This window comes from Heptranchias perlo, chromosome 2, assembly GCF_035084215.1.
Source record: "Heptranchias perlo isolate sHepPer1 chromosome 2, sHepPer1.hap1, whole genome shotgun sequence".
NCBI lineage: Eukaryota > Metazoa > Chordata > Chondrichthyes > Hexanchiformes > Hexanchidae > Heptranchias > Heptranchias perlo.
Genome location: NC_090326.1, coordinates 157,399,874 through 157,424,792, shown reverse-complemented (window position 1 = coordinate 157,424,792; position 24,919 = coordinate 157,399,874). Strand labels below are relative to the sequence as shown.

Here is a 24,919-nt window from a genome sequence, read left to right as displayed (position 1 = left end):
GGGAGTTGAACGGGTCGGTCGGGTCGGGTCGGGTCGGTGCGCAGTGAAGCCCGGGGATCGGAGTCAAGTGAAGGCGAGGACAGGAGCCGGCGGCAGCAGCCGAGCGGAAGATGGGAGGCTCCCAGAGCGTCGAAATCCCCAGCGGGGGCAACGAGGGATACCACGTCCATGGGGTGGGTAGAGAGAGAGAGAGACGGGGGGCTGGGCCTGGCCGGGAAGGGAGAACAAGGAGCCTCCCTCCGGGCATGGAAGGGAAACTGCCGCCGTGGCAACTTGCAGAGGCCGGGTACTTCCCTTCGGCGGGGGCGGGATGTCCCGGTAATCTAATCCCCCTCCTCCCTGTTAGAGGCAATAAGGCAGAGAGAAGGCCGGCCGACCGACCGACCGTTTCCCCCTCCTCCCCCCCCCCCTTCTCGGGGTTACCGGTGTCTTGAGGCCGATAGCAACAGCCCTCACCTCCGGCCACAGGGCACAGGACTGGCGTCCTGCTCTGGGACTGGACAGTCCTGTCCCCAGATGGGTCTTGCTGCTGTCCCGAGTTATAAGACACCTGCTCACAGCAGCCTGTCATCATTTTTTTATTTTTTTAAAAAGTTTTCATATATATATATATATATAAACTTCCCCCCCCCCTCCCCCCTTTCTCCATTCATTAAAGGAAAGCTTCTTAAATAAAAGTTGTGATGTGGAGATGCCAGTGATGGACTGGGGTGGACAAATGTAAGGAATCTTACAACACCAGGTCATAGTCCCAACAGTTTTATTTGAAAATCACAAGCTTTCGGAGATTATCTCCTTCGTCAGGTGAGTGAGGAAGGAGATAATCTCCGAAAGCTTGTGATTTTCAAATAAAACTGTTGGGACTATAACCTGGTGTTGTAAGATTCCTTACATATATAAAAGTTGAAGGGACAAAACTTGTTGATTTATATGAAAAAAAACATTTTCAAAGAAGAGTTAATGATGCTTCATGTATTGAGCTAACTGTTTGTTTATATAGACGTATAATATTTTGTTGGTTATAGACCCCTATTTAGTTTTCAGGATATCATTTTTAAAAAGCGACTTTAAAACATGTGTTTTTGGATGGATTCGGGAGGCTTTACAATATTTGATAACTTTATTAAAGAGTTGAATTTTTAAAAAAACTCGTGCTGGAGACTGGAAGATTGCTGATGTGGCACCTTTGTTAAAGAAGGATAAACCAGGTAACTATAGAGCAGTTAGTCTAACTTCAGTTGTGAGTAAACGCTTAGAATCCATAATTCAAGATGAAATTACCAAGCATTTAGAAATGTATGGGTTAATCAAGGACAGTCAGCACAGATTTCTTCAAGGCAAGTCGACAAAATCGATGGATAGATGAATGGAAGTCAACAGTTTCAGAAGGCAACAGTATACACAACAGGAGGTGTCTCACAAGAAGCTTGTTAGGAAAATTCAGCTGTACAGTACATATGGAAATAAAACATTCTGGATAGAAAGTTGGTTGACATACAGGAAACAATGTTAGTAAATGGGTGTTGCTGGAAGTGGAGAGGGGTTGTAAGTGGTGTACCCCAGGGGTCAAAGAGTTGAAATGAGGCTTATGGTTCCTTCTGTGCTGTAAACTCCTACGGTTCAAAATCAAATTAAAAACAGAAAATGTTGGCAATGCATAGCAACATCTGAAAGAGAAAAAGACAGCTTAATGTTCAGGTGTACCCCTCATTCATCTTAGCCCAGCAGGAGGTAGCAAGAGACTCGCACACAGGAGGGTGATAGCCAGTTGAACTGGCAATTCAATTAGCCAATCCCCGACTTGGAGAGCTGCGGCAGGGTCAGGGATCAAGTTTTTGGCAGCTTGTTGAGTTCAAGCTCAGTCTGCAGAAGTTTGAATTGGAAACACACACAAAGGTTAAGGATGACTAGTTTCAGTAAATTTAGCCCTTTTAATTTTGTTTTTTTAAATCTTTTTTCGCCTCGCCCAGGAGATCACATGGTTTCGGGTGGGGGTAGGGAGTGTATATATTGTGATGCACAAGGTATCGCAATTATGTAGGATAGGCTGGATGGACCAGAGGATCTATTCCCATCTCTCATTGTTCTTATATTGTAAACAATTTTACAACACCAAGTTACAGTCCAACAAATTTATTTTAAATTCCACAAGCTTTCGGAGGCTTCCTCCTTCGTCAGGTGAACGGTATGGAAATTCCATACCGTTCACCTGACGAAGGAGGAAGCCTCCGAAAGCTTGTGGAATTTAAAATAAATTTGTTGGACTGTAACTTGGTGTTGTAAAATTGTTTACAATTGTTCTTATATTAACAGTGATAGAGGGCATGTTTTAATGCTATGAAGTACAAAATGGATTAGATCAATTTCCACTGAAAAATACTCTGATACGTATGGAATACACCAGTTGTTGGTTTACAATTGGCCTTATCTCACTAGAATGTATTTATCAGTGTACCTTCCAGAATGTAGGACGTGTGGGGGAACGTGTGAGATAATGGTATCCAGCACGCATAGGTGGTTTCATTGTTACGGTTCCCGGATCTTGCTATCATATGACTACATATGCGGCAGTAAATCTTGATCGGGGGGGGGGGAATGTGAGATCTGCTCATGGGAGTGACTGGTGGTGCTGAACCTGAGAGAATATCTAGTATAGGCCGTTCCTTCATCGCCGTTCATTCATGGTCGCTGAATCCTGGAACTCCCTCCCGAACAGCACTGAGGGAGAACCTTCACTACACGGACTGCAGCGGTTCAAGAAGGCGGATCACCACCACCTTCTCCAGGGCAACTAGGGATGGGTAATAAATCCCAGCCTTACTAGCCACACTCGTATCCCGACAATGAATTAAAAGAAAAGGCCTGAAATTTGTAACAAGTAACACAAACTCAAACAATCTGACCTATGTTACAGATGGTCTCAGGAATAAAATACTCAAGTCAAGTTTGATGAGGCATTTTATGTTTTTACCTTGTTTTAGATACAAGAAAACTCCCCAGCTCAAAATGCAGGCTTGGAGCCATTCTTTGATTTCATTCTCACCATGGGACATACCAGGCTGGTAAGTCTTGTTTATGTAAAAGGTATTCACAGACATACATTAATCAATTTTGGATTTACCAAAGCTTTTTAAACTCAAAATGCACAAAAATACAATTTAGGCCATGGTGTCACTAGACATATTGGATAAATCCCACTTTAGCTAATGTTACTTAGTATGATTCTTGTGACATGCGTTTAATTCATTACCTTATATTGTTCCTACCGCTACAATCGTTAGTGACCATCAACTATTATATACATCAAAATGCTCTTTCCAGGCGCAACCCCTATTTGGAGGGACAAAGTCTGTAATTCTATTGTTGGGTGTTTTTCCCAGTTCACATGGACATAGAATCATACAGCACAGATGGAGGCCATTCGGCCCATCGTGCCTATGCTGGTTCTTTGAAAGAGCTATCCAATTGGTCCCGCTCTTTCCCCAGAGCTCTGAAAACTTTTCCTTTTCCAGTATTTATCCAATTACCTTTTGAAAGTTACTATTGAATCTGCAATTGATACTAGCTCAATTGCTAAATTTAAATCTGAGATAGATAGCTTTTTGGCAACCAAAGGGATTAAGGGATATGGGCCAAAGGCAGGTATATGGAGTTAGATCACAGATCAGCCATGATCTTATCAAATGGTGGAGCAGGCACGAGGGGCTGAATGGCCTCCTCCTGTTCCTATGTTCCTACGATTGCTCCCACCACGATTTCAGGCAATGCATTCCAGATCATAACAACTCGCTGTGTAAAAATCTTTCTCCTAACCTCCCCTCTGGTTCTTTCTATCTTAAAATTCCTTGATGTCAAACAAATGTTAAATTCTACTAGGAGTCAAAACTCGTTTTCCCTGCTGATTATAAGTGAGATTACAACTGACATTATCGGATAAAATATGACCTACCTCCCACATCTGTATTAGACGACTTACAGCTTCATTGCTCAGTCCCATTATAAAGGCAGTTCTTTGCAACTGGATATAGCCTTGGTGACCAGAACTGGTGGCAGTACTTGCGGTGTGGTCTGATCGGAGCACTGTACAGTTTGATCATGACTTCCTCTGTTTTTGTGTTCTATTGTTTCAAAAGATTCTTTTCCTTCGTTAAGGCAACGGCTGAGGCGAAGGATAACGGGGAACTGAAGACCTTCTGTCTGTCCCCTTCGCAGACATTGGCAGACCTCCTTTGTAGCTTTAGCACTTTCAGATTATATTTCAGATTTCTGCCACTTGCAGTTTCTTTTTAAGGGCAGATGATCCTGATATGGGCCAGTTATAATTTGAGGCCACTCTTTTACTCTTTTTGGAGAAAAGAACCGTGAAGGTTCCCATCTGTTACTGGGAAAAAAAAACCTTCAGAGAAGCTGAACACAAACCGCTGTACTCATTGACCTGTCTGGCAGTGCCTCGATTTTAAAATTCTCATCCTCCGTGGCCTCGCCCCTCCCAATCTCTGTAACCTCCACCATTGGCGGCAGTGCCTTCAGCTGCCTAGGCCCTAAGCTCTGGAATTTCCTACCTAGACCTGTCTGTCTCCACCTCTCTCCTCCTTTAAGACGCTCCTTAAAACCTGCCTCTTTGACCAAGCTTTTACTCAATCTGTCCTAATATCTCCTTATGTGGCTCGGTGTCAAATTTTGTTTGAAAACGCTCCTGTGAAGCACCTTGGGACTTATTACTACGTTAATACTACTAATATAAATGCAAGTTGTTGTTTATGCTGAAAATTACCTACGTTACCAGTTCATTTATGTTGGTGCAAATTTGCAATTACTGAACTGAAATGTGGCTAAAATTCTTTTTCTTTTTAAACTTTCCAGAACAAGGACAATGACACTTTTAAGGACCTGCTGAAAGCCAATGCAGAGAAGCCGGTGAAGCTGGAGGTGTACAGCATGAAAGCCGCGAAGGTGCGGGAGGTGGAGGTTGTCCCCAGTAACATGTGGGGTGGACAGGGTCTGCTGGGAGCTAGTGTTCGCTTCTGCAGTTTTGAAGGTGCGCATGAACATATCTGGCATGTGCTGGTGAGTACACATGAAATTGAACACGGCCCTGATTATCAGTTTAAATGTAACTTAGGCAGTTAGTGCTCTTAGAGCAAACAGACTGTTAAATATAAACTGTACAGATTTTTAAAACCTCTCGCCTGTAACGAGGAATGATTATTTGAGCACTGACTCTTCCAATGCTCTCCTGGCTGGCCTCCCATCTTCCACCCTCCATAAACTTGAGCTCATCCAAGAATTCTGCTGCCCGTATCCTAACTCGCACCAAGTCCTGTTCATCCATCACCCCTATGCTCGCTGACCTACATTGGCTCCCAGTCCAGCAACGCCTCGAATTTAAAATTCTCATCCTTGTTTTCAAGTGCCTTCATGACCTCGTACCTCCCGATCTCTGTCACCTCCTGCCCTGCAATCTTCCGAGATCTCTGCGCTTCTCCAATTCTGGCCTCTTGTGCATCCCCCACTTCCTTTGCGCCACCATTGCTGCCTTCAACTGTCTAGGCCCTAAGCTCTGGAATTTCCTCCCTAAACCCCTCTGCCTCACTCTCCTCCTTTAAGACGCTCCTTAAAACCTACCTCTTTGACCAAGCTTTTGGTCACCTGTCCTAATATCTCTTTACGTGGCACGGTGTCAAATTTTGTCTGATAACGTGCCTGTGAAGCGCCTTGGAACGTTTTACTGTGTTAAAGGCGCTATATAAATGCATGTTGTTGCAGGAGCAGTTTGCGCTGTGTGAGCCTCTAAGAGCAGGCTGCGTGGTATCTTCCCAGTTCCAAGCGGAGGTGGAACATCACTTGTCCCAATTGGCATGTTCCCCACGTGTTCTTCAGCCACAGCTTTGTCGAGAGGAGGTTCGTCCTTTGTCCAGGGGTGGGGAAATGCACATTCGTGCAGCTGGTAATGAACGTCACTTCAATTCTAATCGGCAGCATGTTCTAAAGGTTACGTGCAACCTTTCCCTAGTTGCCAAACAGTGAAATGGGGCACAGCTAACCCGTAGCATCTTCCAGCAATGTCGACGAATGTAATAAACCAGCACTGGCAATGGATTGATCCCAAAGATGTTTCACTTTGTGACAGATTTATCCCCTGATACTATCAGCAATGTTACTAAACACCGGATTTACAAAAAGGAGCAATAGTTCATGAAAAATATGCCACTGAGCGTCATTGGTGTTGCTAGTGAGTGGATGGGTCATTGGTGGGTTATGAAACCTAGCTCACAATTTTTCTTTGTTTTACTGATTTCTGTTTGTATGCTCGTTCTGTGAAAATATAAATCGTTCCTCTCTTTTTGTTCAATGCTGCTTTGTGTTTCACCTTTGGTTAAATGATGCAGCAGCAGAAGTAGCACCTGTCCACAGACACAAGATCAATGGTTTGCACCCTCACTGTGTTTTCTTTTCCCATTCAACAGGACGTTGAACCAAATTCGCCGGCAGCCCTGGCAGGTCTCAGACCTCAAACCGATTACATTGTAGGCGCAGATCAAGTGATGCAAGAGGTAACAAACTCTCAAGGTACATTTATGCTGCAGTTACTAGACTGAGGCGGCTAGCTGTGGTTCAGGTTCCTACTTGCATAGCTTGGCTCCTGCCTGGTTGGAACTCTAACCACCCTGCCAGAGAGAGAGAGATATCTATGTGTGCCTGGATAGATGTGTATACAGAGCTCTCTCCCAACACAGCCAATTAAGTACTTTTTGAAGTGTACTTACTGTTGTAATGTAGGGAAATGGGGCAGTCAATTTGCACACAGCAAGGTCCCCCACACAGCAATGAGATAAATCACTGGACACTCTGTTCAGTGATGTTGGTTGAGAGATCATTATTGGACAGGATACTGGGAGAACACCACTGCTCTTCTTCGAATAGTGCCATGGGATATTTTACGTCCATTTGAAAGGGCTGACTGGGCCTCGGTTTAACATTTCATCCAAAAGATGGCACCTCCGACAGTGCAGCACTCCCTCAGTACTATGCTGAAGTGCCAGCCTAGATTATTTGCTCCCACCTCTGGAGTGGGGCTTGAATCCACGGCCTCCTGACTCAGAGGCGAGAGTGCTACCAACTGAGCCATGGCTGGCACCTAAATTAAAAATGGCCTGGGGTGGATGGTGGGTTTTCAATGGATCCCATGATCCCAGACTGGACACTGGTGAAATCCAGAGAATCTCGCTCCACTTCACCTCGGCGTCAAATTGGGCCCTGATTCTGAATGGCTTCACACCAGTGCTAACGTTGAAGTGTAAAATGCAGCCTAAGATACTGGTGTGATATATTAGGATGGATCTAATTGGGGAGCTCTGAACCCAGATTCTAGTGAACCTTAGTATATGGCACAAGATTGCCCACAATTTAGCAGAAGAGTGACAATAACATTCTGATGAGGACAGTTTTGCTGGAACGGTAGTGGGGCGGGGGGGGGGGGAATGGAATGTTCTTGGGTTAAGACACATTTGCCTTTGCTGATATCTATGGATAAACACTTAACTTGCTCATATGACATTCCTTTGTCCACTATTCTAGTGCTGAGGTTAACCTGTTCACACAGGAAAGCTGTGCAAATGTATTAAGTGTTCGTCTGCTTATATCGCCAACAGAAATTTCTAGGCTACCGTTGGCTTAGAGTAGAGAGAACATTAATCTAGGCAGCTGTGTTACATCTTGGGCCCTAGAGTTCTGCGGCTTCTCCAAGGCCATTTTCTGCAACAAGCCCAGTCAGATTCTGAGACATGAGAATCTGGATTCAGCAGCAGGTCTTTTGTTTAGATAATTTGTTTAATGGCAGTTTACTGTAGACAACTCAGAATGCATTGTTAAGCGGTTAAGTCTGTAGACAGCTAAACGTCTAGTTGTCTCGCCTGAAAACTTTTACCAGTATCTATTGACACCGCCGTGTCAGCCACTGAGTTGGAGGTGGAGCGGGGACTTTTAGCAAGCTGTCTATTTTACAGCAAACAAAGTCTATTTACTCAGAAAACAACCTATTTAAAGAGTCTCTACGAACTATAGCAAACAGAACTCACAACCAAAACTACAGCGACCTCTCCCGATAAATGCAGGGTGATTTCTCTGGCAAAATGCAGTGAGTGGAGGATAGTTACATAATACAAATTATGTGTGTAAAATCAATCCCAGTCATTTACAGCAGTGCCGTCTCCAGACCTGATTGACGGGGGAAATTACCCAGTCATCTCCATTCTGGCCGGGAATAGTGGTGTCACTAAATGCAGCCCCAAATTTTATTCCAGGAAGGAAAACAAGAATGGTGGATGGGGAGGGGAGTCCTGTGCTGGGTGCTAAATCCTGCAGCAATTTCTGCGTCGTAGAATTGCAGAGCATCAGAGGCCTTGGCCATACCTTCTCTGGGGGTGCTCAGTGTTAACTCAGAGTGTCAGAAACGTTGAATTATTCTGTTCTTCAGCACTCGACCGCTTCACACAGGCCAGTACATCTATCCAACTGAGCTACCAAAAGAGCTCATTTGTCTTATATAAATTGATGTGTGTAAAAATATTGTTGGTTAAATCGCACCTAAATCAGCCTGCGATTGAGGTTTTTTGTGTGAGGCAAAAAGTGGGAAACTTTTTTAAAAAAAAATCTGCACTTTTCCTTAACTAGTCTGAAGATTTTTTCAACCTGATTGATGCCTTCGAAGGAAAGCCCCTGAAGCTGCTGGTTTATAACAGTGAGACAGACACCTCCAGAGACGTCATGGTTACACCCAATGGGGCATGGGGAGGAGAAGGAAGGTATGTGCTGATTGACTATAATTTTCAAGCTGTTGCTTCATGTTAAGGCGCATTATCTGGGAAACCTTTGTGTACCAGGCATTTTCCTACCTCCATCGTTCACTGTCAGACATGGAGAAGAACTGTGACTATAACAAACCACTTTCCCGTTCCACTAAGCAAGGTTTTGAAGTAGGGAAGTTACTAGTCTCTGCTCTGTGCCTCTTCCCCATACTTATCGCACTGGCGGACTAAAAAGGCAAAACTAGCCTGCAGCACATTTGTGCGGCAAAGTTAGAACGACTGCCTGAACCCTTCCGATGTGTAAAAAAAAAAAACCCCTCCAGCAACCACATATCAGAGGCAGGCGGACTGTCAACAATCATGTTCATTTTGCTGCTTCATCCATCTTTTTTTCCCCTCTTGTTAGCGACGGTGTAAACCGTAATTTCAACAATGGGAAGCACAAGCACATGTTTCCTCAGATCCAAGAAGCCTCTCGCTAGCACAGCCTTCTACACCTAGAAGAACCCACCTCGTGATTCACTCTGATTTCTTAGCCAAACTATCAATCAAAAAATTCCACGATCCATTTAACTTAGTTAACTCTACAGATAGATTGAATTTTGAAACTCCTTGCACACCATCAGTTACACTAGCACACTTATAACACAGTCATGACCACCACCAATTCCTGTAACAAAAACATTTTAAGATTGGCAGTACAAATGGATGTTCATAAACAAACAGAAAATGCTGGAAACACTCAGCAGGTCAGGCAGCATCTGTGGAGAGAGGAGGGTAGGGTTAATGTTTCATGTCGATGACCTTTCAAAAGATGTTCATGTTCAACACGTTTCTTTGCGACCGATTTTGTCTTGATGGTGGGATGCTCTATTTAAAGGGGTATAATTTTCATGAATAAAGCGTTTGGCAGTACCCGAATGGTTCATTGAGAAATGCCCTGATGGTTTGACAGTGCACCTGTGAGAAGGTCACAGGTTTGATTCCCATGCTATGTTTGAGCTTACTGATTTCAGCCAGAGCAACAGTATGGGTGATACACAGTTGAAAGAACTTAAAAACACACGAACAATGACGGACAGGTAATGACCCTCTGGTCCATCCAGCCTGTCCCACACAGTTGTGATACAATACACTCTCCACCCCACCCAAAACCATGAGATCTCCTTGGAAAGTTGTGCATTTATATAGTGCCTTTCATGACCTCAGGACGTCCCAAAGCGCTTTGCAACCAATGAAATACGTTTGAAGTGTAGTCACTGTTGTAATGTAGGAAACGCGGCAGCCAATTGCACACAGCAAGGTCCCACAAACCGCAGTTAAATAAATGACCAGATCATCTGTGTTTATGTATAGGTTGAGGGATAAATGTTGTCCAGGACACCGGGAGAACTCCAGTGCTCGTCTTAGAATAAAGTACCCTGGGATATTTTAAATCAATCTGAGAGGGTAGAGGAGGACTTGGTTTAACGTCTCATCCGAAAGAAGGCACCTCTGACCGTGCAGCACTCCTTCAGCACTGCACTGAAGTGTCAGCCTGGATTCTGTGCTTAAGTCTCTGGAGTGGGGCTTGAACCCACAATCTTATGATTCAAAGGCGAGAGCGCTACCACTGAGCACTTAATTGGTGCTAAAAACACACCTGGGCTGGGGAAGAGAAAATCGTCCTGGGTCGCTGTTCCTGATCCCTGTCCAGTTAAATTGACTAGGGGACAGAAAGCAGAGAGTAGTGGTGAATGGTTGTTTCTCACACTGGAGGGAAGTATACAGTGGTGTTCCCCAGGGGTCAGTATCAGGACCACTGTTCTTTTTATATATATATATTAATGACCTGGACTTGGGTATAGAGGGTATAATTGTAAAGTTTGCAGATAACTCAAAACTCGGAAATGTAGTAAACAATGTGAAGGATAGTAACAGACTTCAGGAGGACATAGACAGACTGGTGAAATGGGCAGACACATGGCAGATGAAATTTAACACAGAGAATTGTGAAGTGATACATTTTGGTAGGAAGAATGAGGAGAGACAATATAAACAAAATGGTACAATTTTAAAGGGGATGCAGGAACAGAGAGACCTGGGGGTGCACATACACAAATCTTTGAAGGTAGCAGGACAAGTTGAGAAGGCTGTTCCACAAAAAAAAATGGGATCTTGGGCTTTATTAATAGAGGCATGGAGTACAAAAGCAAGAAAGTTATGCTAAACCTTATAAAACACTGATCAGCTGGAGTATTGTGTTCAATTCTGGGCATCACACTTTAGGAAGGATGTCAAGGCCTTAGAGAGGGTGCAGAAGAGATTTACTAGAATGGTACCAAGGATGAGGGACTTCAATTATGTGGAGAGATTGGAGAAGCTGGGGTTGTTCTCCTTAGAACAGGGTAGGTTAAGGGGAGATTTGATAGAGGTGTTCAAAACCATGAACGGTTTTGATAGAGTAAATAAGGAGAGATTGTTTCCATTGGCAGAAGGGTCAGTGTCCAGAGAACACAGATTTAAGGTGATCGGCAAAAGAGCCAGAGGCGACATGAGGAAACATTCTTTTACGTACCGAGTTGCAATGATCTGGAGTGCACTGCCTGGAAGGGTGGTGGAAGCAGATTCAATAACTTTCAAATGGGAATTGGATAAATACTTGAAGGGAAAAAAATTACAGGGCTATGGGGAAAGAGCAGGGGAATGGGACTAAATGGATAGCTCTTTCACAGGCACGATGGGCCGAATGGCCGCCTCCTGTGCTGTATCTACGATGATACTATGATACCCTTAATCCTGCTGGAAAATGCAAGAGTGTGGAGGCCAGGTGAACAGTATCAAGTCTTGGTTTGATGGGGTCCATGGTCAGAGAACCCTCTGACCGTCGCTGTCTGTGTAACCTCTTGTGGACAGTGGTCATTTGGGCAAGATACTGGAGGACTGCACAGGCAGAACCCTTGGAGTGGTACACCAGCAAGAGTTGATACCTTAAGGACAGCACAAGTTCCAGAAGGTTCTTTTTGATGAAAACTGCTCACATAACTTGTAGCTGATCAGACGTTCCATTGTCACTTATGTCAACAAGTGGTGTGCCTGTAACTGATCAGATTTGCCAAATGCTTTTCTCATTAAGATGACACCTCTTTAATATCGGAGTGAATATTGACACCACAGTGTCAGCCAGTGAGCTGGAGGCGGGGGCAGGAGTTGTGGTTTTAGTTTAGAGTCTCCGAACTCGTGACCAAATCAGAGTCTCCTGAGTACAGCTGGATTATTTCTCCTGCAAAATGCAGAGAGTGTGGACGATAGTTACTTATATACAAATTATGTGTGTAAAATTAATCCCAGTCACTTACAGCAGTGCAATCTCCAGGCGTGATTGATGGGGGGAATTACCCAAACATCTTTATTCTGGCTGGGACTTGTGGATGCTGAGAGGTTGTTTACCCTGGCTGGAGAGTCTAGAACTAGGGGACACAATTTCAAGATAAGGGGGTCGGCCATTTAGGACTGAGATGAGGAAACATTTCTTCACTCAAGAGGGTTGAGTGTCTTTGGAATTCTCTATCCCAGAGGGCTGTGGATGCTCAGTCATTGAGTATATTCAAGGCTGAGATCGATAGAATTTTGGAATCTAAGGAATCAAGGGATATGGGGATCAGGTGCGAAAGTGGAGTTGAGGTCGAAGATCAGCCATGATCTTATCGAACGGCGGAGCAGGCTCGAGGGGCCATATGGCCTGCTCCTATTTCTTATGTTCTTACTATATTCAGCCTCTTTAATATATGAATTGTGCTAATTTAAGAAAGATTCCACTATGTTCACTGTACACGTTTCTCGTTTTTCAGCTTGGGTTGTGGCATTGGCTATGGCTATTTGCACAGAATCCCCTCCCGTCCTGCATTGCCAGAGAAAAAGATCGAGATTCCAGCACCGTCGGTAGCAAGCACCCCATCCCAGAACCCAGAAAACGGTTACACAGAGGTGGGTAACACCACTGGTTCGAGAGGCACGCTGAACCCAGTCTTAAAAAAATACCCCACAAGTAACGTATTTATCTGTAAACCCAATTCTCATTCATTTACTATCAAAATATTTCTTCACGCTATTTCAGGTATTTCTTTACACCTTTGATGTGCTGTAGGGCGATTTGATTTTGCATCTGCTCATCCTCAGCTACAGACCAGTCAGTCGGACCAAGAGAAATTAAAGATAGTATTAAATCAAAGAAAGAGGCATATAAAGTTGCCAGAAAAAGCAGTAAGCCTGAGTATTGGGAACATTTTAGAATTCAGCAAAGGAGGACCAAGAAATTGATAAAGAAAGGGAAAATAGAATATGAGAGTAAACTAGCGAGAAACATAAGAACGGACTATAAAAGCTTCTAGTATGTAAAAAGGAAAAGACTGGCGAAGGCAAATGTGGGTCCCTTACAGACAGACAGGAGAATTTATAATGGGGAATAAAGAAATGGCAGAGAAATTAAACAAATACTTTGTATCAGTCTTCACGGAAGAAGACACAAAAACCTCCCAAAAATACTAGAGAACCAAGGGTCTGGCGAGAATGAGGAACTGAAAGAAATTAATATTAGTAAAAAAAAAATAGTACTAGAGAAATTAATGGGACTAAAAGTCGATAAATCCCAAGGACCTGATGATCTACATCCCAGGGTTTTGGAAGAGGTGGCTATAGAGATAGTGGATACATTGGTTGTCATCTTCCAAAATTCTATAGATTCTGGAACGGTTCCTGCAGATTGGAGGGTAGAAAATGTAACCCCACTATTTAAGAAAGAAGGGAGAGAGAAAACAGGGAACTTCAGACCTGTTAGCCTGACATCAGTAGTAGGGAAAATGCTAGAATCTATTATAAAGGATGTGATAACCAGAAACTTAGAAAATAATAATAGGATTTGGCAGGATCAACATGGATTTATGAAAGAGAAATCATATTTGACAAACCTATTGGAGTTCTTTGAGGATATAACTAGTAGAATAGATCAGGGGGAACCAGTGGATTTTCAGAAGGCTTTCGATAAGGTCTCACACAAGAGGTTGGTGAACAAAGTCAGAGCACATGGAATTGGGGGTAATATACTGGCATGGATTGAGAATTGGTTAACAAACAGAAAACAGAGAGTAGGAATAAACGGGTCTTTTTCAGGTTGGCAGACTGTGACTAGTGGGGTATCGCAGGGATCAGTGCTTGGGCCCCAGCTATTCACAATCTATATCAATGATTTGGATGAGGGGACCAAATGTAATATTTCCAAGTTTGCTGATAACACAAAACTAGGTGAGAATGTGAGTTGTGAGGAGGATGCAAAGAGCCTTCAGGGGGATATAGACAGGCTAAGAGAGTGGGCAAGAACATGGCAGATGGAATATAATGTAGAAAAATATGAAGTTATCCACTTTGGTAGGAAAAACAGAAATGCAGAGTATTTTTTAAATGGTGAGAGATTGGGAAATGTTGATGTTCAAAGGGACCTGGGTGTCCTTGTACATGAGTCACTGAAAGCTAACATGTAGATGCAGCAAGCAGTTAGGAATGCAAATGGTATGTTGGCCTTCATTACCAGAGGATTTGAGTACAGGAGTAAAGATGTCTTACTGCAATTATATAGGGCCTTGGTGAGACCACACCTGGAGTATTGTGTGCAGTTTTGGTCTCCTTACCCAAGAAAGGATTTACTTGCCATAGAGGGAGTGCAACAAAGGTTCACCAGACTGATTCCTGGGATGGCAGGATTGTTGTATGAGGAGAGATTGAGTAGACTAGGCCTGTATTCTCTAGAGTTTAGAAGAATGAGACGTGATCTCATTGAAACAGACAAAATTTTTACAGGGCTCGACAGGGTAGATGCAGGGAGGATGTTTCCCCTGGCTGGGGAGTCTAGAACCAGGGGTCACAGTCTTAGAATAAGGGGTAGGCCATGTAGGACTGAGATGAGGAGAAATTTCTTCACTCGAGGGTGGTGAATCTTTGGAATTCTCTACCCCAGAGGGCTGTGGAGGCTCAGTCATTCAGTACATTCAAAACAGAGATCGATAGATTTCTAGATATTAAAGGCATCAAGGGATATGGGGATTGTGCAGGAAAATGGCATTGAGGTAGAAGATTAGCCATGATCTTGTTGAATGGTGGAGCAGGCTCGAGGGGCCGGATGGCCTACTCCTGCTACTTATGTTTAATCTCAGTGGTGGGGAAGCTTTTAGAAACAATAATCCGGGACAAAATTAATAGTCACTTGGACAAGTGTGGATTAATAAGGGAAGCCAGCAAAGATTTGTTAAAGGCAATTCGTGTTTGACTAACTTGATTGAGTTTTTTGATGAGGTAACAGAGAGGGTCGTTAAGGGCAATGCGGTTGATGTGTATATGGACTTCCAAAAGGCATTTGATAAAGTGCCACGTAATAGACTTGTCAATAAAATTGAAGCCCACGGAATAAAAGGCCAGTGGCACTGTGGATATGAAATTGGCGAAGTATTGGGAAACAGAGGATAGTAGCGAATGGCTGTTTTTCAGACTGGAGGAAGGTTTGCAGCGGTGTTCCCCAGGGGTTGGTGCTGGGACCTCTGCTTTTCTTGATGTATATTAATGACTTGGACTTGGGTGTACACGGCACAATTTCAAAATTAGCAGATGACACAAAACTTGGAAGTGTAGTGAACAGTGAGGAGGATAGTGATAGACTTCAAGAGGATATAGACAGGCTGGTGGAATGGACGGACACATGGCAGATGAAATTTAACACTGAGAAGTGTGAGGTGATACATTTTGGTATGAAGAACGAGGAGAGGCAGTGTAAACTGAAGGGTACAACTCTAAAGGGGGTGCAGGAACAGAGAGACCTGGGGGTATATGTGCATAGGTAGGACAGGTTGAGAAAGCGGTTAAGAAAGCATACAGGATCCTGGGCTTTATAAATAGAGATATGTTGAACCTTTATAAAACATTGGTTCAGCCACAGTTGAAGTATTGCCTCCAATTCTGGGCACCGCACTTTAGGAAGGATGTGAAGGCCTTAGAGAGGGTGCAGAAAAGATTTACTAGAATGGTGCCATGGATGAGGGACCTCAGTTACGTGGATAGACTGGAAAAGCTGGGATTGTTCACCTTAGAAAAGAGAAGGTTGAGAGGAGATTTGATAGAGGTGAAGAGTTTAGACAGAGTAGATAGAGAGAAACTGTTCCCACTGGCAGAAGGTCGCAAACCAGAGGACACAGGTTTAAGGTGATTGGCAAAAGAACCAAAGGCGACATGAGAAAAAACTTTTTATGCAGCGAGTGGTTAGGATCTGGAATGCATTGGCTGAAAGGATGGTGGAAGCAGGGTCAATTGTGGCTTTCAAAAAGGAATTTCACTAGACTGATTCCTGGATGGCAGGACTGTCGTATGAGGAGAGATTGGGTCAACTAGGCCTGTATTCACTAGAGTTTAGAAGAATAAGAGGGGATCTCGTTGAAACATAAAATTCTGACAGGGTTAGACAGACTGGATGCAGGGAGGATGTTTCCCTAGACTCGGGGTCCAGAACAAGGGGTCGTAGTCTCAGGGTACGGGGTAAGACGTTTAGGACTGAGATGAGAAGAAATTTCTTCACTGAGGGTGGTGAACCTGTGGAATTCTCTACCACAGATGGCTGTGGAGGCCAAGTCACTGAATATATTTAAGAAGGAGATAGATAGATTTCTAGACACAGAAGGTATCAAGGGGTATGGGGAGAGAGTGGGACTATGATATTGAGATAGAGGATCAGCCATGATAATATTGAATGGCAGAGCAGGCTCGAAGGGCCGAATGGCCTACTCCTCCTAGTTTCTATGTTACTATGAATTGGATAGGTAGCTGAAGGAGAAAAATTTGCAGGGCTACGGGGAAAGAGCGGGGGGAGTAGGACTGGCGGGATTGCTCTTGCAGAGAGCCGGCGCAGGCTCAATGGGCCGAATGGCCTCCTTCTCTGCTGTAATCATTCTATGCTTCTATGATGGCAAACTTGAGAGTTGAACTGCACGTCGTTTCACTGCTGCTTTGCTTCCTGCGTTCACAATGGGTTTATAAATATTAAAACTTCACTGGAATTCATATTTCCCAATCAGAGACTTGTTCCATCGTTTTAAAAAAAAAATCTATGAACTTTGCATTTCCCCCCCCCCCCCCCCCAGCCATAACTTTGAGGGTGAAGAAGATTTGCTGTTAAGGCATCAAGGGGTGTGGGGAGAGAGTGAGAAAGTGAAAATGTGAAAAGCTTTTTAATTCCATGCAATACCTGTTTAGAAACAGCTGGGGGAGCCAAAAGCTTGACAATGACTTCAACTCTAAATGGTAACAGTGAGTAATACATGAGCCTAATGGAAATAACCTAACCAGATGCACAATTTTAAAAGCTTGTACACCCACCAGACACACACTGTGTAACTTTACCAGACACACAACTGTACAAAGCGTATAAACTTATCAGACACACATTGTAATAGAGACGCTGTATCAAACTTAGAAACTTACTACAGTCACATTGTATAAAGCTTATAATCTTACCTGATACACAGTCTGTATGCAGTTTGTAAACTTTAGGAAAATTGCTTTATATTTCACTTTTAGTTTTTGTCCATCCTCTCCCCTCTGCTCCTCTGTTGAAGGTGTTGACTTCTTGTTGGGCTATGGTTTCACAGGAGCTAGTTGCCCTCTGCTACCTTACCCCAAGTCACCATTACTCACGTGTGAGCTGGCAGGTTATTTGACCGTATGGAGGGCTGGGTGTCACCACCTCCCAACGCTCCCGACGACACATATTCCAGCAGGTGTCACCAGAGAGCACGGTGGAACAACGACAATGGCCTGATTACCCCTCCCCAGCCCAGTGGTACTCAGGCCAGTCGCAGCATCCACTCAGCCGAAATCAGTCATCATGCCTGAGGCCTTCTAGTCTTTGAAGCTCAATCATGTGTGACTTCACCAACTGAGTGATTGGGAATAAAAACTGAAAATGCTGGAAACACTCAGCGGGTCAGGCAGCATCCGTGGAGAGAGAAACAGACGTAGTGTTTCAGGTGGATGACTTTTCATCAGAACTGAGTCATTGGGAAGCTCAATATTTATGATTACTTTAAACTGGACATATTTTCTTTACTGGTCAATTTGGCTACAGGAACCAGATCAGTTAAAGAATTCATCTGGGTAAAATACATTCTTGCAACATTCCAACTTGTTTGTAAGTTAAAAAAATAATTGAAAAATACTAAGAAAACAATCAGGATTACTCTAGCAGCTTTGAAAAATGATCCATTTGAAGTGTCTGCAGTGTGACCACCGACTGTAGTGCTTGCTATTAAAGACAGGCCAAGGTCACCATACAACATATGTTTTGTGCTTATTCACCAGGCACCTTTAGTAGCTCCCAGCACGCCGACTGACAGCACGAGTGAGAGTCCAGGCTTGGAGCAGGGATTGGCTGACCTGACTATGGAAAGCTCACTTCTCCCTCCTCCTATACAACGTGTCATGGACCCAGGTACCTGGACATTTTTAATTCACTGTAGTTTGTTTCCCTTGGCCGTTTGAAACCAAAGACATGGTTCTCCGGTCAGCCATTAATGGTCTCTCAAATGACGCTTTGACGTGTAACAAAATGGGTTCGTACTAAACAAACAGCCAGTCATGTTGGAATTGAACGCTTCCACAAGGATCGCTGTTTGGGCAATTTTGAGGCCCTGCAGTATTGTCTGGAGCTGATGGTATAGTAAATGTGTTATTTCTTAGATTATTTTAATTTAATTTCCAGTGGCATAGCCAGGGTTCTTCAGTATGAGGGAGTTGGGTGGCATTAGTTTTTGGGACCAGTCAGATGGGCTGCAGAGTTTACTCTGGTCCTGCACTATCCTGTGTTCCTAATGCGTGTGCCACTTTTTATGAAATCAGCTGGGATTACTGGCTTCAAAATAATTGGTACAGCTCATTGGGAACATGGGATTCACATCTACGATTTCCCAAATGGAGCATTCCACGCAGTTGGGCGACTGATTGGGAGTGGGACCGAAGGAAATTTTCAAATGAAGAACCACCATTAAGATTGTGCTTCTTTATAAATTACTAAAATCAAACTCTCATTTAAAATAAAAATACACGCTGGCTACACACAAAAATGATCAGCAGTACATAATGTCCCAACTCCATTTTGAATACCTTTGTCAGGCTATCGTGAATACTGATGTTCCAAAGAAAATGAAGCAAACTTCTCTTTGAACTCTGTGGTGTTATTTTGCATTTTTTTTTTGAAGTGTCCTATTGAAGATGTACTACATTCGGTGTGAAACCAAAGTGGGATGAGACTATCTGAGTTGGCCCTGGTCCTGCATTGTTAGGCCAAATCCTAAACTCCTGCCAACTTAGCTGCAGTTATACTGCACAGTGTTCGTTACTAATCACTAAAACAGATTATCTGGTCATTATCACATTGCTGTTTGTGGGACCTTGCTGTGCGGCTGTCACGTTTCCTGCATTACAACAATGACTACACTTCGAAAAGTACTTCATTGCCTGTAAAATGCTTTGGGACGTCCTGAAGTCATCAAAGATGCTATATAAATGCAAGATTTTCTTTCTTTACAAAGTGGTTTTGCAACACGTGTAGTATAATGGCTTACATTCTCGGGTTATGAGTAAGAAGCGTGCATCTGTTGGGATACAGTGCGAACGCTGCATATTGGGAAAACTGTAAGGAGTCGCACAACACCAGGTTATAGTCCAACAGCTTTATTTGAAATCACAAGCTTTCGGAGCTTTGCTCCTTCGTCAGGTGAAGTGGCCCTGGTCCTGCATTGTTAGGCCAAATCATCACTTCACCTGACGAAGGAGCAAAGCTCCGAAAGCTTGTGATTTCAAATAAAGCTGTTGGACTATCACCTGGTGTTGTGCGACTCCTTACATTTGTCCACCCCAGTCCATCACCGGCATCTCCACATATTGGGAAAACAGCATCTCTGCTGCTGTGCAATTCTCATGATGAGACTCTACAAATCAGACACCTGGCTTATAACTAGAATGATTGTACACGCTAATGCCACATATTTCCGCACTTTTTTTGTACAGGTTTGTATCTTAAAAAAAATTGTAGAGGTGCTTGTGCACAGAATTTAAAAGGGTTTGAATTAAAATAAGGTTGTGTGGCTACAGTTATGTTGCACTGTATAGAGTGCCCAGCAGGTGCAGGTAAGGCTCATGATTTCATTTGTCTCAAACAGGTTTTCCACCTGGATCCGCCACCATTCCTGAAGCTCATGATTTGTCCAAGATATTGAATATGTCACTGTCCTCATCCTCCTCATCTACCTTTAATGCAACAGAAAGCAATACTGGAACAGATGGCTTCCTCACCAACGAAGAACTTGATCTCCACTCTGGTAAGCGCACCCAGCAGTCAACGTTTTGTTGCCTCTCCAATTTTCTCCCCTCCTGAAGGCACCGACTTGCTGGTCCAGCTGCCCTACTGTGTCTCATCCAAGCGGCTATTCTTCAAGTCCGGGCAGCGAGTATTGGCAGGCTATTTCACCACAGTGGCATCACAGCCAAACCCGATGCTGTCCTCACCACTTCCCAACAGTGATCATGAGAAAGTGATCAAGCCATTTTTAATATAAATGTGGGCATCATATATACATCAAAATTTTTTTTAAAGTAATCAAAATTCAGCTCCCAGTTTCACCTGTTTTGTAATTGTAATGACAGACTGAAATGTGCACAGAGTGTTTATAATATGTCTTCTTTTTGTTTCCCAAACTATATTTTAAATCTGGCAGACATGAGATGCCAATCGCTTTGCCTAGCAGAACAATTCAAATGCCATAAATGTACAGCTCCCTAGCTCTTCAATCTAGCTGTCTCTCAAATTGCATTATGTTACCAGCGGTTATGATTGAAAAGGCATTAGCTGCTCATTTGTTGCTTTTAAACAAATCTAATGCAGGGAAGATGAAGAATTCAATGCAGAACATTAGTCAGTAGTGAATTTATCTGACTGACTTACAATGTGTCTGTCTGTCTTTTGTTTTAAAATAGACCAGGCGAGTGCAGCTGTGCCTGAGGATCTACCTTCTGCCAGTGCTATGCCGCATGCAACTTCATCAACGGATCAGGATCACTCCTCGATCTCTGACCTGACTGCCCCATCGCTTCCCGCCTCTGCTGAAATGTCACCGGATACGCACGTGGATACTGACCACACGGAGTCTCCGGCAGGGGATCGCGAAGAGCACCCACCGCAAGACGAAAACGCAACCTCCCGTGATTCCTCGGCCATCGAAGATGAAGTAAAGGAATCATTAGGTTGAAGAGGCCACGTAGGCAGCAGCGAATGAGACTCACCTCATGGCCAAAAGTTTTACCTGAGTTTATTTTTTAAAAAGATATATCTGACTACATTGATAACTATCTTAGGAAATGCAAGCAGTTGTATGTTGAGGCTATTTTCTTTGCTCCTTGTCTGAAGGCAACATTACATTGACTGCTATATACCTTCTGTCACATTACAGTGTTAACTATTCCACTGTATGAGAAGCAATAAGGAGGTATTTCAGTAAGTGCTTTCTCATTCATATCAGCTGGTTGCTAAACCATAGTTCTGATGACAAGTCCACCTTTGTCTAAACATATAATTATTTTCATATTTTTCACTTTCAGGAATTGTTATAAGTACAGCCTGCCCTTCATGGGGAAGGGGTGGGTGGAGGGTTCAAATTGCTGGTTTTGGGAAAAATACAAGATTATAATTAGATTCCAATCAAAATATATTTTAAACAGCTTAATTTTCTCAGTACAACACTACTGTGCCAATACAAGATTAGTACTGTTAGATTCCTGGGGCAACTGACACAATCTCAAAGATTGAAGGACTTCAGGAGCTTTACAATCAAACTGCATGACTTCATCCGAACCTTTTGATTGTATTAAGTTACTCACTTTTATTCTCTCTCATTAAAAACTTAAGTGCGATTGCAGGCAGTTCAATATTATATTGCTCAGATCGAAATATTTGTTACTGTTTGATGCAAATGTTTCTCATGTCTAAAATCAGACTGGAGTCCCAGAGTGAGATGATCGAAAAGCAACTGTACATGCATGCAGGTAAACTAATCTTAAGTCTGCAGAGTGTAGGGTGCTAGCTTTCATCCAACAGTTCTAGGTTTCATTGATTTTTCTTTCATTCTTAATTAATGAAATCAAAATCTCGGGCCTGCAACTTTTTCCCCCTTCCCATAAATTAAAATGCAACTCTGCGTTGTTACAAGGAATTAGGAACCTTGAACCTAAGCCATTGGGAAAAGGAAAAGCTCAGCTGTGCTATGTAGAAAATTGACATCCATCAACCCTGGATTAATGAAGCTACATAACAGTTCCTCTCTTCCCAAATGCCTCCAAGCTAGTGAAACTGAAATAGCTTCCTGGGGAACTTTCTCTCTCTCTATCTTTCTCTCACTCACACGCATGCACATAAATAATCTGATTGTTGTGGAGTTGCTGGAAAGGGAACCTATACATTAATAACCTCCTCTTCTACTTCTGTGTTTTGCATCCTAGTTCTGCGTCACTCAGCTTTACATACAATTGTGCTATATCTTTGATTTTTTTTCTCTGATTCTAAAGTTATCAAACTATTAGTTAGTCACCACCCTTAAGGCTGCATAGAAACCGGCTTACAATTGATTTTGTGCAGACTTTCCAGATTGTCAGCTAAGAAAACTCAAATCTATGCAACAATAATTATCTATGCTTTCCTCATAACGCTTTCCTTCATTTTACTCCCCTCCTCTCCTGAAAACACTGACTCTTACTAGGATACGGTTCCACAGGGGACTGACCAGTCTTCACGTGAGTGTCAGCAGTTTATCTGATCTTGGAGGGAACAGTAGTCTAGTCCAATTCTGTTTTCACCTGTTGTTCTCACGCAGGTAATTTCCAGCACGAGCCGCCAGCTCATCATCATGAGTCGGAATTTCTTGTAAATATTCCATCAGGCCACTCGTTTTGCTGCGTTCTAGTCCATTTAAGCCAAAGACTAAAAGCCTACTGCCTCCTTTTAGTCTGCTCACATCAGCTAATGAGCCGATTGTGGGCAAGATTGATGAGTACCAATTGTTTAACTAGCATAAACCTATATAATATGTAGATGGCATTTATCTGTTTTTACAACAGAGTTAATTCTGTATAACATGCTTTAATGTGGCAGTTGCACTAGATGAAACACAGAGTTAAAACACTGCTTCCTAGAAGCATAGCATTGCACAAAGGCATCAGTATATACTGTAATTTGGTGGTTTCTGATGCTGCCCAGTACTTGTGCTAGTTAATAAAGGGTTCGGGGATTTTTTTTTAAAAAACGCTTTTCCTAGCGACGCACAAGGCAATGAATGAAAATGTAATAATGGAGGGGGGGAGGGTGATCCTACATGTGGGTTGTGGCTTTGGGATGCAGTAGTGGCCAGTGCTTTAACCAGGCTATGATGCTAGTAATTTTTTCTGTCAGTACAGTTTCTATGTGCTACTTCCTTTTAAGTAGTTTTTTTTTGCTTCCTAATCTCTAAATATCATGTCAATTGGACCTTATTTTGTCCATTTCACACTAAAGTTATGGACTGGTTAAGCAATAGCTTTTAAATAGGGTGGAGGGAAAATAAAATCAAATCATGTTTATATGTTACTGGGGGAAATAACTCTGAATAAACACAGTAAGTGCATCATGACAAGCTACACACCTACTCTTAGAATAGATGTCCACTCAACATGGGTCAAAGTGAAAACTCACTACAGAGCTTGAAAGATGTAAAACTTTGGAACTTTGTATCCTACAAAGGCGCCGAGACACTTGCACTTATTTTCTGAAATTTGTATTTAGTCCTTCGTATCAAGGCCATCCCGTGCAGCTTTAAAACCCATCACGTTCGTAACCTGGCTTGCATAGGTCTCTCTGTTACCTTTTGTTTAGTTGTGTCTCCTTCAAGAACACAATTAAAAGTGCTTGCTACCTTTCAGCATAGCCTTGGTGAAAGGCCACTGACATCATTAGCCAGTGTTCAAGGTGCACAATTATGCAACTTTTAAGTTAAAAGAAAAACTTGCCAATGCTGGAAATGTAAAAGGTGCTTGATCGGCACGGTTACACCCAAAGTGTGTTCACAATCACCCTCTTCCAGATGCTGAACAACCAAGTGTGCATTTCCTGCTTTTCGAACATTTTAAAGGTATTAACAGATTTTGGCTTTTATATCAAATAACAACAGGTATAATTTTTTTTCAAATCATGCATAAAATGCACTACATTTCCTAATGCTTGTTTTTGAATTGCATATTTTCTAATTAGTTGAATGGTTCTTAAAATGTGAATTTTAATTGTCACATTGCGTTAGCAGGTGAACTGTGCTGGCTTCCTAGATCCGCCTGTGACTTAAATTTGCTCGTTACAGCTGACTATTGACAGTTCTGTGCCTGTATCTACAATGCCTCACTGAGTTATAGCCCCCCACCTTTGCAGAGGATAAAGTGACAGATGGCTGTCTGGCCCTTCTAAATATGTGCCACTGACTGACTATCACCCAGCTGTGTAGAGCCCTGTTGATGGTGTCAAAAATTGCAGCACTAAGTTTATTATATTGCCGTAGAATTGAGGTCTAGACTAATTTCCACATCTTTAAAAAGAAAGTGTTTTTATATAGATAGGAGGTGCTTTTCATTTATAAACTGTACATAAATGTAATAGTTTTGATGTGGGGACAGGAGAAGCTTCTGAAAAGGTGAATGTTGACAAAGGGAATTATATTCTTTTGACAAAATAATATATGATTGTACGTTGGAAGATGTGCCAATGAATGGTGTATGTAATATTTCTGAAAACATTAAAAATTTTAATTTGGGTGCATCACTTTTAATCATTCTAGTCTGACTCCAGGTTCAATAAGATGGAGATTTTTCCTAGAGGACTGGTCTTTCAGTGAAGAAATGCGGGTTTGATGTGTTCAAGCAGCTGAATTAGCACTCTTGCTTGCACTGTTATTGGCGGTCACTCTGCATGTACCAGTTGCTTCTATTTCACATAATGTGATGAAACATACACTTTGTAAAGGCAGTGCTAT

General features: G+C 42.8%; 1 protein-coding gene across 1 annotated transcript; it reads left to right on the top strand.

Moving 5' to 3' along the window:
* Window positions 1-24,715, top strand: LOC137299322 (Golgi reassembly-stacking protein 1-like). The gene is made up of 9 exons (XM_067967973.1): window positions 1-173; window positions 2,982-3,062; window positions 4,864-5,067; window positions 6,468-6,554; window positions 8,674-8,804; window positions 12,638-12,773; window positions 18,180-18,309; window positions 20,039-20,197; window positions 20,853-24,715. The coding sequence occupies exons 1-9, from the start codon at window positions 111-113 to the stop codon at window positions 21,122-21,124; spliced, it is 1,263 nt and encodes a 420-aa protein (XP_067824074.1). The 5' UTR covers window positions 1-110; the 3' UTR covers window positions 21,125-24,715.
* The last annotated feature ends 204 nt before the right edge of the window (window positions 24,716-24,919 follow it).